The sequence below is a fragment of the Triticum dicoccoides genome, chromosome 2B (assembly GCF_002162155.2).
Source record: "Triticum dicoccoides isolate Atlit2015 ecotype Zavitan chromosome 2B, WEW_v2.0, whole genome shotgun sequence".
In the NCBI taxonomy this organism is placed as follows: Eukaryota; Viridiplantae; Streptophyta; class Magnoliopsida; order Poales; family Poaceae; genus Triticum; species Triticum dicoccoides.
The window spans coordinates 93,964,851-93,980,433 of record NC_041383.1 but is presented as its reverse complement, the minus strand read 5'-3'; the positions used below and the strand labels follow the sequence as shown (position 1 = coordinate 93,980,433).

Genomic DNA, 15,583 nt, shown 5'->3' with positions numbered 1-15,583 from the left:
GCTAGCCACGCTTTCCAGGCCGATCAGTCCGCGCCGTGCCATGGCTCGCACGGAAGGAGCAGCGGTGTGTTGACGAAATAGACGAGGAACCAGTGTAATAACTAGGGCACATCTACGTACACGTGCCCTAGACACACCCTGATTGATTTGGCAGGCGTCGATCTGGACGTACACAGGTCGTTCGTTGTAGGAGCGACGACGACGGTCCCGCGGAAGTTGGCCGGCTGTCGCGGCCGTGTACGTGGACGGGCCACCGATGCGATTTCGACATGCCGAGGACGAAACGGGCAGCATCGTCGTCCGGCCGGGTCACCGGGCGGACGGAGCCTTTCACGTCGACAAGGAAGCAGGACAGCCGTCGACGGAGAGCGATGCACGCGCGCGCTAAGTCCAAACGAAAGAAACGGACCATCTCACGTTTTGGTTGGTCGCCTTGTCTCCATCGCTTGATCTTGATCGAGTGAGCTACCAGATACTCTACTACTTGGTGTTGGTCGCAAAGTAGGACAAACTCAAGGCACGTAGACAGCAAGGGGAACACCACCTAACAAGGCACTATCGAGAATGAATATCCAAAAGGATACGGCGATCACAGGTGACACCACAGGATCTACAAGCACTAGTAGCGGGAAAAATATCTTACTAGTAGTTTCCAAAACGTTGCAGCCATGCATACGAGTGCGTAGCAGGTCGATCTATAAACTTAGTAGTTGGACCAACCGCGTGCTTGCACGTGCTTACAAAATCCTTCCTTATACAAACCAAAAAACACTATGATGACAATAAATGATCAAAAAGAAAGAACACTGTATATGATTGATTGATCTACAATACCAAAACGTGTAGATACTGAATCAAGAAAAACACTATGACCGTACCTCAATCAAGAAAAGAACACTGTATATATATGATCCATTGATGATCTACAATACCAAAACATGCAGATACTGAATCGACGACGATATTACGTACTGAGGAAATCCCTAATTTTGGATATATTCCTATTTATTAAGGACCATTACACGCCTTTTTGCAGCGAGCGAGCCTATGCAGCCGAGGGCGCCGGGAAGGACTTGACGGCGACGACCTCGGCGAGGGCAGCACGCAGCGGGTCGGCGGCAGGCTTGTAGTTGAGGCTCTCGTCGTCGTAGATGGCCCACCATTTCTTGACCAGCATCTTGATGTCCTCCCTGTCCATGTTGGCCTCCTCGCCGGTGTACCTCCACGGCTTCGAACCCTGTCATGGAAGCATCGATCATGATCAAGAGCGTAATCATAATATTGTGACAAAGATGTGAAGGAAGGACGTACCGCTGCACAGTAGTGGACGACCTTGACCTTGTGGAGCTGGATGTTCTCGGGGTGCCTCCAGAGCATGGCCAAGACGAGGTTGTAGACGGGCGGAATGGGCGTGTACACGTCCCTGAAGAACATGTTGAGGAAGTCCTGCTCGGCGAAGGGGGTGGGGTCGGTGACGACGAGCTTGTCGAGCAGGGCCTTGGCGGTGGCCATGCTGGGCTCGTGCACGAACATGCCGGCGTTGAAGTAGAGCGGCGGCGGGGGCACGCCGAGGTCGCGCTCCGGCCAGACGACCCTGTCGGGGCACTGCTGGCAGTAGCCGATCTCGTACTGCTTGGTGTGGCTCCACGTCTTCTCGCAGAAGCAGTCCTTGACGGCGTAGAAGCTGCCCTTCTCGAGGTCGAAGAGGTGGTCGACGTTGTCGTACACCTGGATGTCCGCGTCCAGGTACACCATCCTCTCGTACTCCACGAACTGCATAGTACATACACCACAAACCTCATCGTCGTCAGCGTCAAGCCAAGGATGAAACTGAAGAGACGACGGATCAAGCTAGGAATAAGTAGGTGATGATGTACCTCCCAGATGCGGAGCTTGGAGTAGTTGATGACGTAGTATGCCATGGCGAACTGGGTCTGGCTCTCCGGCGGGTAGACGGGCACGATCTCGCGGACGAGGCAGCCCTGGGCGAGCAGCTTCTGGCGGTGGTCCTCGGGGACGTCGGGGAGCACGGCCACCACGAGCGGGTAGGCCGACTTGACGGCGCGGAGGCCCTTGGCCAGGCCCACCACGCCCTTCCAGTAGTCGCCGGAGCCGGCGAGGAAGGTCACGTACGCCGCCTTCTTGGGCTCGTCCTCGGCGATCCGCTTGAGCATGGGAGCCATTGTTTCTCTTGTCTTGCTTCAACTCAAAGGATGGATGGGATGTGTGTTGTGGACTAGTGCTTGTTTGATGGATGCTTGGTGGTGGTGCGGGCTGGTGTTTATATAGGCAACGGGGGCGTGGGTGGGTCGAGGCGTCGGGCGGCAGATCAGGCCACGAAATGGAAAGCGTATATACAAAACTAAAGGGAGCCTGGATTCATGGATTGGAATGTCTGAGAAAGACTTTCCTAGTTACTACATTTTCTTCACCCGTTCATTTCGTTTTTACTCTTGGGTGGACATTTTTAGAAAAGATCTCCCTATCTCTTATCTTGGGTGGATCGGGTAAGAAGTGATTTGGGCGTGATACTAGGTAGATCACCGTCCATTTCTACCGCTATGATGTGATTTGTCAACGGATGGCATATTCTATTTTGACTTCGGTATATGCTACTACTAGTCTATTAAATAGCATGTTCTAGATGGGAAAGAGATAATCAAGCGGTTTACACTATATATCCAATCCGGATAATGTTCACCGACCCATTCGAAATGTCCAACCCAACTGGAGCAGGAGCCCGGGAGGTACGCCGGTTTTAGGGCGGGTGAAATTTCCATTCCAATTGAAGTCTAGCTGCTCCAACCGACCTCTTGACCGAGACGCGTCCGTCCGGTGAAATGTACACCGTATTTCTTTCCACGCCTTCATGTGCTGTCAAATCAGCCCGCATCCATCGCAATAAAATGTCTCCGCGACAGCCGGACGATGGACGTAACCTTGGCCGGTCGAGCAACTTTCAGGCGTGGCCCATGCACAGGAAACCATGTGGATGGAGCCATCGACGGACGGCGAGATAATTAATCAGCACATTGCGGGTCAAATGAAACAAGGACATGGTGCGTTATCAGGTTATTAATTAAGGATAATGTAACCATGATCAGATTGAGCCATGCTCCTGTTATCCAGGGCAAAGTAGTACACGTATAGTGGTACTGGTGCGTACGTGTAAGTGTGTAACGATGCAAGGTGAGGAGGGTACGTAGGCACGCCCCGTCTTGGTGGAAGAATCGGACCAGATCCCAGCTAACTCCTTTAGACGCACTCAACGGGCAGCTAGTGCTACGTAGTACACTGGTCAGCTCATGGCCGGTGCGGCAGTTGGCGTCGGCACTGTTCTCCGGATAACGTACGTGGTTCGCGTGACCGGTTAATTAATGTATTGACAACTACCCACCCGCAAAAAAAATAATAATTAATTAACAAGTAGTACAACCACACCGCGAGGCCGACGCGGCAGCAAGCAAAGAGACGTATTTGTTTTCTCCCGTCGACGCCACGTCGCCCTCCGTCGAGTTGCGATCGGCCGAGCGGTTTTTTCGTCATCGTCAGTGAATGAAAGAGAGGAAAAATGGCGGGTGTCCGGCGAGCGAGATTTGGACGGCGAAAGCGCAGTCCGGAACGTGCTTGGCACTTGGCAGCGAAGGTGGCTAGCAGGTAGGTATAGGCTGATCGAGCTCGTCTGGTTTGTTCGTCGACGGCTCTCCCGTCGCCGGTCGCCCGTGGATCGTGGGCGTGGCCGGCGCTTGCGCGTGTGCCGCCCTATCCATGCAGGTGGAGGGTTTTTTTTTTCTCTTTGCAGAATCATGGAGGTGGAGGTGGATATGTTATTCATACCGATCGACCATTTGGAGAGAAGAGAGACCGCGCGCGTATGTATCCTGCCAGCAGCATGTTGTGGTTCAGTTCATGCGTCCAGTACCGGCCCGGCCCAACCCATCTTTCCTCCCCTTGCGGACTGAGAGGCCTGGCCCGTCTACACAGACAAACAGGCCCGCTGCTCACATTCGGATGCTTATACAGAAACTTGCACCGACAGTCGAGAATGCACAGAGTATACTGAATGATAATACAGGAACGGCAGATTTTCCGGCTCTGTGTTGCTATCCCAACTTTGCATTGGTGAAGTGTGAGCAAATGAAACCTCAGGAAGCTACTCCACAGACAACAGCCATCTGTGATTGATCCGGGAAGAAAGCTGCCATGTGACCAATAGCAAAGTAAATGGGGTCAATAGACTGAAAACTGAAGGGATTTAGAATTACAGATACCCCAAACATCGGTCCGACAAGCCCAGCATCAACAGCTTCTGAGATGTAGGCATGTAGCTTCACTCGACTTCTAAATCCTGCAAAGATGTCATTTTCTCTTAATTTTTAACCTCTTTACTCGCCATGGAGGAAAAAAAATACTCATTACACTATTTACTTAGTGTACCTTTGGGAAGAATGGCTTGATGGCTGCCTGCACCAGTTTCAGCAAACTATTACTCTTCTGTAATCAGATGGCTTGATTTTGCTGTCTGAAGACTTCATCAGATTGGCTTGAAGAAGATTCCACCAGCTGGCTAACCGGGGCAGGACAAGCCGTGGCCACACTGTATTCAATGTCAACACTCTTGCTAATTTTGGAAGCTAGGGTAGACCCTGTTGGTACTCGACGACATGATAACTCAGATGGTTGCCTGCACTGGGACTTCGAACTAGCTGCATCACTTGTCTCCAGGGACTCACAGTTCATGACCATCTTGTCCTCGTCAAGCTTTCCTGAAGCACCGCATGTAGAGCTTGAGAAATTAACATGCTGCATTTGATGCACTAGAACTGCATACTGGCTCTTCTTCTGTTCTAGGAATAGGACTAGTTGATGGACCTTTCAGATCAACACATTTATTCTCCTTCGGATGTCCCGCTGGGCGCTGTCTTGTCAAGGTCTTGGGCAAGGGGCAGGCATCAAAGCACATCAAAGCCGCAATCGATGTTGACGTCAATAACTGATCCAGATAATTCTGTGCTTTTACTGCATGAAGTCCATCTTCTGCTTCAAAGAAATAGATTGGCATCGCACTGTCTCCACTGCTACACTGCAGCTGGTTCTCCCTCTAGAGCTGGAACAAGAGCATTCAGTTCCATACTGCACCGGTGCCACACAAATTCTCTGTCCATTTCACACGAACCTGTAATATTTGCAAGGTTTAAGCAAGCAAAATGGTTTGGCGAGCATCGGCAACTGAAAACAGATAAACGACGATCATAAAAGTATGAAAAGCATTCGCAGTCCACTGAATGGTGAATCGTAACCCTGATTCATCTTCTTACATTGCAAAAGAGCATTCGCCTCCCGTGCTGCACCTTCCATTTTAATTCTTGTCTGAAATAACGGAGCCACGAGTATAAGTAATAGTTCATTTCTGAACTGACAAATAATAAATGCCAGAATTAAGAAGCAGGAGTACCTTCTTAATTGCACTTGTGAGGATTCCATTTCTTCCACAGGTATCCAGCCATAAATATATTCCTTCTGAGCACTTGCAGTTGTGAAGGTTCATCCATGTCTGAGAGCTGCTTGTGCAGTTGCGAGCAATAACTTGTCATGCGCCGCTGATCGCTGTTCACTGTAAGCTCAACAGCACATTGTCCATGGGCAGCCAGTCCAGGGGAGCGGCATTCACAGCGTCTGCAAAGTTGAAGCCACAGATGAACCAAGAATGGTAAGCTCGTGGTAATGTCAGAACAAACTCGCCTGAATTCTGAACAACACAGTAAACAGGAATTTCCTTCTGATTTTAGAACAGAAGGGGATAAACTGTGTGACCTGTACAGAGGAATTCAGAATGAAAGAATGAAAATGGATGAAGGCGCAGATATATTTGCATAATGCAGGAGGATAATGATTCATGTTGACGAATATGCTGCGTGTTGGCCGAAATTAGCAATGAGACAGCTCTAATAGTATTTCCGATTAATAATCTAACTACAAATCCTGAAAAATTATGATAAAAAGCAGGCAAAGATACATGAGCATTGGAAAATTAACAGAATTTTTTTTAACATAAAACAACACAGTAGAAATTAAGATTCAGGGAGAAAGCCCTGACTGATTTGATTCATTTGTATGTTTATGGGATGATGTTGTACAACAGGCACAACATCGATTGGCTGTCAACACTACCGCAAAACCCTCCTTGTCAGCAACTACTACAGGTCTATTCCAGTATCAAAACTGAGAAGAAGAAAAAAAGAGGCCAAATCCTCAAACCTGCACAGGGGAACAAATTTGATTTTGAATTCTACATTGTTCAATACCGAAGACAGAGACAACGAGGCTGCTCACGTATGCTGCAGCAACGTCAGCAGAATGTAGTCCAGGTCGTGCATCCAGTATCGGCCCAGCCTCCCTGACTGATAGGCCTGGCCCGTCTAGACATACACGCCTGCCGCTCATATTCAGAAACTTGCACCGACAGCCGAGAATTACTTGAATAATAAAGCAACAATGCCAGATTTTCCAGCTCTATGTTGCTTCTCTCGCACTGTTCCAACTTTGCATTGGTAAACGTGGGCAAGAGAAACCTCAGGAAGCTCCTCCACAGACCACAGCCACCTGTGACTGATCTGGGACATGTGACCCCCAATAAAGCAAATGGGGTCAAAAGACTGAAAATGGGGTCCGAGAAGTCCAGCATCAACAACTTGTGAGATGTAGCAGCATATTTTTGTTTGATCTGGTCCGCCGTGGAATGTCACTCGATCTCTAAGTTGAAAACTATCATTTTCTCTCAAGTTTAACACTTCTACACGCCATGAAAAAATAGTCACTACACCATTCAGTGCGTGTACCTTTTGGGAAGATAGCTTGATGACTGCACCAATTTTCGCCAAGTATTACTCTTCCGTAGTCAAGTGGTTCAGCCCGATGCTTGATTTTGCTGGCTGGAGGCTTCATCAGATTGGCTTGAAGAAGGTTCAGCTAGTTGACTAACCTGGACACACAAAGCCTTGGCCCCCCTGTGTTCAGTGCCAACACCAAACAGTTTCTTAGTATCAGAGAAGGACATGAAACTCAGATGAATGGCTCAAGGGTTGTGTGCACCGGGAATTCGTATAGCTGTGTCACTTGTTCCCAGGGACTCGCAGTCCAAGACCATCTTGTCCTTGCTAAGTTTTCTCCTAGAGCACTGCATGTAGAGCTCGATAAATTAACATGCTGCATCTGATGTGCTAGAACTGCATACTAGCTCTTCTTTTATTCTAGGACTACTTGATGGACTTTCTATGTTCAGATCAACACATTTATTCTGCACTTCAGATATCCCCCGGGGCACTGGTTTGTCAAGGTCCTCGCAGCCATCAAGGCTGCAAACGATGTTGACACCAGTAACTGATCCAGATAATTCTCTGCTTTTACTGAAGACCATCTTCTTCTGATGCATACAAATAGATTGCCACATTAATTGTACTAGTGAGCATTCCATTTTTTTTCCACAGGTATCCAGCTATATATATTCCTTCTGCCCACTCTTGCAGTTGTGAAGATTCATCCAAATCTGTCTGTGAGCTGCTTGTGCAGTTGTAGGTAATAACTTGTCATGTGACAGTTATGTCTTGCGCCACTGATCTCTCATCTCTGGCCTTGTCCATGGGGCAGCCAGTCCACCGGAGCGACATTTACAGCCTCTGCAAAGTTGAAGCCATATATTTGCATAATGCAGGAGGAGAATGATTCCTCATGTTAACGATTATGCTGCATGTTCGCAGAGATTAGCAATAAGACAGCTCTACCAAAATAGTTTATCCGACTAATAATCTAAAAATCACTAAAAATATGATAAAAAAGCAGGCAAAGATACATGAGCGTTGCAAAATTAACAAAAAAATATTAACATGAAACAACACAGTAGAAAATTAAGATTCATGGGGAAAACCCTGACTGATTTGATTCATTTGTATGTTTATGGGATGATACTGTACAACAGATACAACATTGATTGGCTGTCAACACTACCACAAAACTCTCCTTGTCAGCACTCAGCAGGCACTGCAGGTCTATTCCAGTATCAAAACTGAGAAGTAAAAAGAAGAGGCAAAATCCTCAACCTCCACAGGGGAACAAAATCTGATTTTGAATTCTACATTGTTTCCAGAGACGAAGACAAGCACAGATTGAGAAATCTTCAAACATCTGGCATCATCTGGTCCCAGGATCTCAACAGTTTTGCAAGCTCCGCGACATGACAGGCCAGAAGGCTTGCACCTTTGTCACCTAAGTGATGCTTAGCTCCTCTTGCCTTTTGACTCAATCCCAACTGTCTGTCCTGGGTTCCTCGAGAAAGAGCCATATGATCATGATGTGGCCTGCAGGTGGTGGTGTCTGGAGAGCAGCACTCTTTCCACTCAGAAATATGCTAGGCCATCGTGTATAGAAACTCATCGACTGATGCTAGGGTTCCGCATGATTCATTTTATTTCTCGCAGCCCATCAGCAGCAGAGGGAAGTACACAACCACGCTTCATTTGCTCACTAGGTAGCTGAAGGATCTGTATCACGACCACCATCAGCGCCGTGCACTCAACAAGTTCCTCTTGAATCAGCTCCAGTTGGACAGCTCTCCAACGTCTTCTTCACATGAAAAACAAATGGCCCCATCTTCGAAAAACATGTCGCATACCGCACATCTAATGTGATGCAATAGGCGACTGCTATGACAAAATGATCACAGGAATGATGGACCTTCAACCGGCAAATCTAGTTTCCAATCCTCTTCCCAGGCCCTTCCTCTAGTACTGCCACCATGCTATATGTACACCGGTAAGCAACTCTACTGAATGCCCTAAAGGTACCAACTTGACATTGGAGGATATAAGACTATTTTCTCAAGACACTTCACTGTCACACTCTTCACTCTTTGAAGTATTCACTATTCAGACCCAGGAGCCCTTAGAGATATAGATGAAATCATTGCAACTGCCTACAGAACTGAATATAGCCTATTCATGTGCAGAGAAGTTTGTATCATGGAAAGTCAGAAACAAGCTCTTGTTCCTGCCCTGCAATCATAGTTTACATTCAGAACAAAAAGATATGGAAGAATAAACAGTCAAATGGACTAAGAACATGGAAATGCAAGATGTCAGTCAGTTCATTTGGTACAGGCGGCAAAAATAGGGACAAATTGACAGCAGTTACATGCAATGCAGAAGTACTGTCTACGCAGTTCGCATCGTGATATGTGAAGTGCAGCTTCAAGTAGCTAACTACAATGATCATGAAACACTGGAGTGTGGATTCAAACTATAGCATAGGAGTTATATATAGCACATATGTGATGCACCTGACCTATGTTTAAACCTTCAGGCTTATATTCTTCTAAACCTAGCTGCTAAGAACATATGTGATGCACCTGATGTTGCAACTTCCACAACAGAAAATCTAGGTATTAATAGAAGTGATTTGTTTTGTTATATAGTGATGAGGTATTTAGATCAAAGTTACAACTTGATGGTTCTATGATGGAAATGTTCTCTTTCACTGTATACAATTGAAGTTGAATGAAAAGCAGTGCCAGAAGTCATATGCACCTCAGGATTATATTGTATACTGAAGGCAGCAGCTTTGCAGACTTTCTCATAAAAAAGTTGAGAGCTCAGGACCAACATTAAACTTGTTCTAGATGCATTGAAGACCACACCTGTGATTTTTAGAGAAGTGTTATACAGTGCATTGGACAAATATGCATGTACGAGAGATCCGAAAAAATTAGGCATGAACCAACTTAAATCAAACAAGATTTTATAAAGTCATCACTACCTTACATTGCTTTTGGTAATGTTTATCAGGTGTATGTCTTCAGCTAGAATCTGAAAAGATTCTTAGCTATTATAACAAGGATTATATTGGCTCTCCAGCTCTAAAAAAATTAAAGACAGTCCACTTGTTCAACAGGATTGCCTTTGGTTCACAATTACTCCCTCCGTTCTAAATTAAGTGTTGTGATTATAGTTCAAATTTGTACTAAAACCACAACACTTATTTTGAAACGGAGGGAGTAAATGTCTGTTGTTTACATCTCAAAGGCTAGCACAATGCCCATAAATCAGAAGGTCAAAAGGAGGATTACCTTGTCCATTGCTACTTTCACGTGTCTGCCATGGTCTGGACGTCTGGTCAGCTATGCATAAAGGGAGGAGGGCATCCATGTTGTGTGTAACTGCAAAGTGACGAGCTTAGAATCAACTATTGAAGCTCTGGAGGTAGGTGCACGGAGGTGGCAGAGGCAGGACACCTTCTAGTGGCTAAACCTCTCCAAGAACTTGGCTGCTACTTGTTCTTCAATTTAAGCACACTTATCAACCTTTCAGAAACTTCTCTGTCAAGAATGATTCCATTTTCCATCATATATTCCCATACCTCATAAGCTAGTGTAGATCTCCCCTCGTCCAGGAGGCCGTTGATCAAATACTTGAATGTCAAGCTATCTGGTTCTACTCCCTGTGTCCTCATATCCTTGAAGAGATCAAAGGCTTCCATTGCTCTTGAGTTTTTTCCAAGCCAGTATATGAGTGTATTATAAGTAACAGTGTCAGGTAAGATTTCCTTCTGAATCATATGCGAGAATATTTTCTGAGCACGTTTGAGATCACCAACCTTGCACAGGTGATGAAGCATTATATTGTACAGATTAACATTAGGGTCAATCTGAGCCTTCAGCATCTGCTCAAAAAGTTCTTCAGCTATATTATAGTATCCTACACTAGAAAGACCATTGATCAGAGTCCCATATGTCACAGCATCAGCTTGCATTCCCTTGTAATCCATTTCCTTGAATAGCTCCAGTGCAGATTTTACCTTTTTGGCCTTGCAAAATGCATCAATCAATATGTTACAGGATACAATATCACAGAACCCACCAACTTCCATATGATCAGAAACAAAAGCAAATGCCTTGTCCAGTTGATGAGTTTTGCAGAGCCCTTTCAACAACTGATTATAGCTGTATCGGTCAGGATTTACACCGCTTGTTTCCATCTTTGTTATCAATTTTTCAGCTTTCTCTATCATACCTATAGTGCAGTAATGGTTCAAGAGGATATTATATGTAACAACATCTGGCTCACATCCGTTTGTCCGCATGAATGATATGATGGTGTAGGCTTTATCAATGCTCCCAGCTCTCCAGAAGCCACTTATTAGGGCGTTGTATATTGAGACATTCAGTTCTATATTCAGACTTAACATCCTTGATGCCAGTTCAAAAGCCTCTTCAACCTTGCTATTCTTGCACAGCCCAAAGATCAGTGCACCACAGGCAACAACATCTGGTTTAAGGCCCATCTTCACCATTTCTTCCCAAAGTCCAACTGCTTCTGAGAACCTCTTATTGTTACATAAGCAGCCAACAACTGTTGTATAAGTCACAACATCTGGGCTGGTTCCTTTCCCCCGCATCTTCCCTACCATCTCCAGTGCATCATGTAACCTGTTCTGTTTACACAAATAATCGATGTATATATTACAGGCCCAAATATCTGGAGAACAACCAAATCTATCCATGTCAACCAGAAGCTCCTCTACAAGCTCAATCCTATTTGATTGACACAATGCAGAGATCCACCTTGAGTAAGTGAATGGAGTCAGACAAAAACCTTTCGAGAGCGCCATGCCATAATATTTCTCCACCAAATCAAAGCAACAGTTCTTAATTAGAACACCTATGTACATATTGTAATCGATACCAAACTCACGGCAACCAGACATGACCATCTCATCAAACGTCTCTATGACCGAATCAAACTTGCCAGCTCGGACATAGCCAGACAAAAGGATCCGATATAGCGGTCGATGCAGTGCCACCCCCTGGCTCCTCACTGTCCCCAGGAACTCCGACAACAGAGCAAAATTTCCATCCACAAACAGCAAGCTCACAATGTACGCTATTGCAAACTGGCTATGATCGAATCCCGGACGGGACTCTGCCCACCAGTAAAACCGCACCGCTGTCTCAGAGTCCGACAAGCCCCGGACCACCAAGTTGACAACAAAAGGATCCAGCTCGACGTCGAGCCTCTCCAGCTCCACTGACTCTGAACACGTACCAGATTCAAGTGCCCGCAAGATGACACGGCTGATATCCATCCGGACTGGGCGGAAAAGATCTGACAGCCGGCAGAGAGAACTCGCAGTGGCATCGTCGCTGCCGCCACTGAATCGTGCCCGCCTCGATGAGAGTATCCAGGAAACGGTGTGGAGAATGCAGAGCCTGCTGATATTAGACAACCCAGATGGTCGTCTAGCCAAGAACATAACAGAACTCCCTCAGGGAACTAACGTCGAACACCTTGTGCGCCACTGGCTGGCGGCGACGCAGACGAAAGGACGCCCGATGCGGCGCCACCGCGGTGGCCGGGGTGGATGTGCCGCGAATCCGCGCGCCGAGAAGGAGAGCGGGGTTGCGAGCCAAGGAGGATGCGCCGCCGTGAGCGCCGGCTCGGCGGCGGCAGCCTCGAGCTGGATTAGATGCCCGGCCTCTGCTTGGTACGGAGGGATGCGGAGGGAGGTGCTGTGGGAGGAGGGGAGGCGGCGGAGAGCAGGGAATGGTGGTAAATGGTGAGCGGTGGGTGTCCGCCGGCTAGACGGCGCGCGGCGAGGCAGTGCCTCAGTCAAGTCTGGGAGAGGAGAGGGGAGAGAGACGGCGTGCGTGCGCGATCGAGTTTGAGGTGGCATGGAGGCGGCCCCGGCCTGTCCGTTTGTTGGAGCGCGGCCCAGTCTGTGTGCTGAGTGCTGACCCTCTACGGCCCGTCTGTTCATTTTGTGGATCTGCGACACGGAGGGCTGGATAGGACCTGTATTCCTGATTCTCAAAAAAAAGGGACCTGTATTCCTTTGAGCATTTTTATGATCAATAAAGTTTTCGCGAATCTAAAAAAAGAGCAACTAGTCTTATGCATTTTACTTTTGATGAACATAGAAGCGCATAAGTTAGCCAAGTTTCCACTCTGGTTAGGACTGGAACGCCATGTGTGGTTTGGTCAATTCCATGGTCCAATGTGTATCCCACAACTTGTGGTTTTTTATGAATAAAGCGTGGTTATCACCCCTAAAAAAGCAACTAGTTAACTGGAGTAGTTAAGGGTTATCCTTGTGGGAGCCCCGCAAGGGTATTTTGGTGGGCCAAAAACGCGTAAAGAAATGTGTTCAGCCGCTGTCACGTGTAACACTTGTGCTGAGCGCTGTCTTTAGCATTTTTTGGTTTTCGAAGGTCTTTTTTTTGGCTTTCTGGTTTTTATCTGGGTTTTTCATATTTTGGAGAGAAAAATATTTGCATGAAAAAAGGTATTTTCACAAGAAGCACATATTTACTTCTCATGAAGGAACATATTTGATTTCTAAGAAGCATAGTTGTGTCTCTCGAAAAGCCAAAAAAGTGCTTTTTTTTTTCTTCCAAGGGAAGTATAGATCTGCTTCTCATAGAAGCCCGGGTTGAATAAACGAATCTATGAAAATAAAAAGAAACTTTCAAGTTGCGACAAGTGGCGCACATGTAGTGCACCATTTGTCAATGTCCGTGAAAGTGGGAGAGAGCTTTACAATGGGTACCCCTTAACAATCTCAGGATAGAAACCTAACATGTACTCTCTCGGCATGTCCTCTTAATAGGCCGCTCCAATGTGGTTCTTTTCCCACAATTTTTATTCTTTGTTATTTACTTTTATCTTTACTTTTTTCTATTTATTGATATTTTTATTTTTATTTTCTTATCTTTTTGATTTTTAATTTTCATTTCTTTTTTATATTTTCTTCTCTTTTTAATTTTAAATTTTCATTTCCTTTTTTATTTTCCATTTTTTTCCTTTATTATTTATATTTCATAATGTTAAATATGTAATAAAAATCTTGATATACACCAAAAATATACAATGCATATGAAAAAAGTAGTCATCAAACATAAAGTTTTATATATGATAATAATCATGTTTTTGAAAAATGTTAAACAAGTATAAAAAATGTTCTTAATGTATACATAAAATTTACAAATGTGTATGAAAAATAGATATGTGTTAAAGAAAAAAGCGGTGAAAACCGAAGAAATGGAAGAAAGAAACACCTCGAGAACAAAGAAAAATGGAAAAACCGAAGAAAATCGTGAAAACCCATGAGGAAATGGAGAAAAACAAAAAAACCAAAAACAAACAAAAATTACTAAAACTGATGAAAACTAAGAAAGAAACAAAAAACAAAGAAAAAATAAATAGAAAGGAAAAAATGAAGAAACAAGAAGTCTATGAAATCGAGAAAAACAAAAAGAGTGAAAAATTGAAGTTATAACAAAGAAAAAAATAACCGAAGAAAACGGTTGGAAAATAAAAAGAACCGAAGAAAAAAAATGAAAAAAAAAACTTAGCTTGCCGGTGGCAATGCCGAGTAGCAGAGGGAACGATCGAGCGGCCCCACACAAAGCCTGGCTGGTTGGAGTTGGCGACCAGGCATAGCGCGTGTGGCGTTGTTCTAGGGCGGTGGAGGGTGATCACAAAGAAAGAAGCAAAGTAGAAAGGTGCGCTGGCAGGAGCAGCAAGCTATTTTTTGCAGTGTAGCAGCAAGCTTTCGTTCGGCCGCGTTGTAGAAGAGCGGAGTCCACGAAAGGGCAAACCCATGGTGGGCCGAGCCCAGCTCCAGCTCGGTCTCGGATTCTCACCTCCGCTCTCGGAGGGCCGTCCATATGTCTCGCTTATAGCGAGATGTAGGGAACCCTCGCGTGAAGGCTAGTGCCAGATGGGCCGGCTCAGCTCATAGGAACCACACCCTCGGTTTTTTTACCTGTTTTCTTTTCATGTCTTTTGATTTTGTATTTTTCTTTTTTTGCTTTTATTTATACTTCCAAATATTCTAATTATATATACTTCAAAAATGCTCTGCATAAAATATTTTGAAAAATCTTAATCTAGCATTTCAAAAATGTGAAATGTGTAAAGAAAAAATGTTTATCATACATACGAAAAAAATGTGTGAAACAAATGATCATATATTTACTGGAAATTTACAATGTGTATGGAAAATGTAGTCATCGAATAGAAAAAACTTTAAAAAAGTCTTAATTATCAATTTGTCGGGGGTTGGGTGCGACATACGCCAAAGGATGGCTTATCATGGTGGGACGAGTAGAACGTCGCCGGTGCCAGGAAACGGAATGAGGCGAAGACATGCACGCCGGCGGATCTTACCCAGCTTCGGGGCTCTTCGGGGAGATAACACACCTACTGCTGCTCTGCGGGGTCTCCGCATGATCACTAAGGCAAAGTGAGTACAGGGTTGCTCCTCGAGCTGTATTCTGGAGGTAGGAGAAGGCAAGGCTAGCTTTCTCCTTCCTATACGATCTGGTCTAGTGCTAATGGATTCGAACCCTTTGCATGGGTGCCCCGGGGGGGTTATATAGGCCTACCCCCCGGGGATACAATGGTAATCCGGCTGGCGCGGGTCCCAGCCGTCTCTCTCCCAGGCTGCCGTCTTCTCCGCCGACTGCTGGGGCCCGCCTACTGGCGGGCCCCGCCAACAGGCCCGACGCTGTAGACGTGCTTCTAATGATGCAGGC

At 45.8% G+C, this 15,583-nt stretch overlaps 2 protein-coding genes and 1 pseudogene across 4 annotated transcripts; all 3 read right to left on the bottom strand.

Moving 5' to 3' along the window:
- Positions 1–787: 787 nt before the first annotated feature.
- On the bottom strand, positions 788–2,265 carry LOC119362324 (galactinol synthase 3-like). The gene is made up of 3 exons (XM_037627527.1): positions 1,878–2,265; positions 1,312–1,773; positions 788–1,237 (listed from the first exon to the last, which is right to left on the bottom strand). Exons 1-3 carry the CDS (start codon positions 2,181–2,183, stop codon positions 1,046–1,048), a joined length of 960 nt encoding a protein of 319 aa, XP_037483424.1. The 5' UTR covers positions 2,184–2,265; the 3' UTR covers positions 788–1,045.
- A 1,780-nt stretch (positions 2,266–4,045) lies between these two features.
- On the bottom strand, positions 4,046–6,623 carry LOC119360558 (annotated as a pseudogene).
- Positions 6,624–7,910: 1,287 nt separating this feature from the next.
- LOC119362322 (pentatricopeptide repeat-containing protein At1g13040, mitochondrial-like) lies at positions 7,911–12,711 on the bottom strand. Of its 3 annotated transcripts, XM_037627525.1 has the most exons (4): positions 10,283–12,711; positions 10,118–10,207; positions 9,579–9,688; positions 7,911–9,047 (listed from the first exon to the last, which is right to left on the bottom strand). In XM_037627525.1, the coding sequence occupies exon 1, from the start codon at positions 12,298–12,300 to the stop codon at positions 10,318–10,320; it is 1,983 nt and encodes a 660-aa protein (XP_037483422.1). In that variant the 5' UTR covers positions 12,301–12,711; the 3' UTR covers positions 7,911–9,047; positions 9,579–9,688; positions 10,118–10,207; positions 10,283–10,317. The 3 variants fall into 3 exon arrangements, with proteins under 3 accessions (XP_037483422.1, XP_037483421.1, XP_037483423.1); XM_037627524.1 differs by having other exon boundaries at positions 10,118–12,711; XM_037627526.1 differs by lacking the exons at positions 7,911–9,047; positions 9,579–9,688; positions 10,118–10,207 and having other exon boundaries at positions 10,423–10,531; positions 10,645–12,711.
- Positions 12,712–15,583: the final 2,872 nt, after the last annotated feature.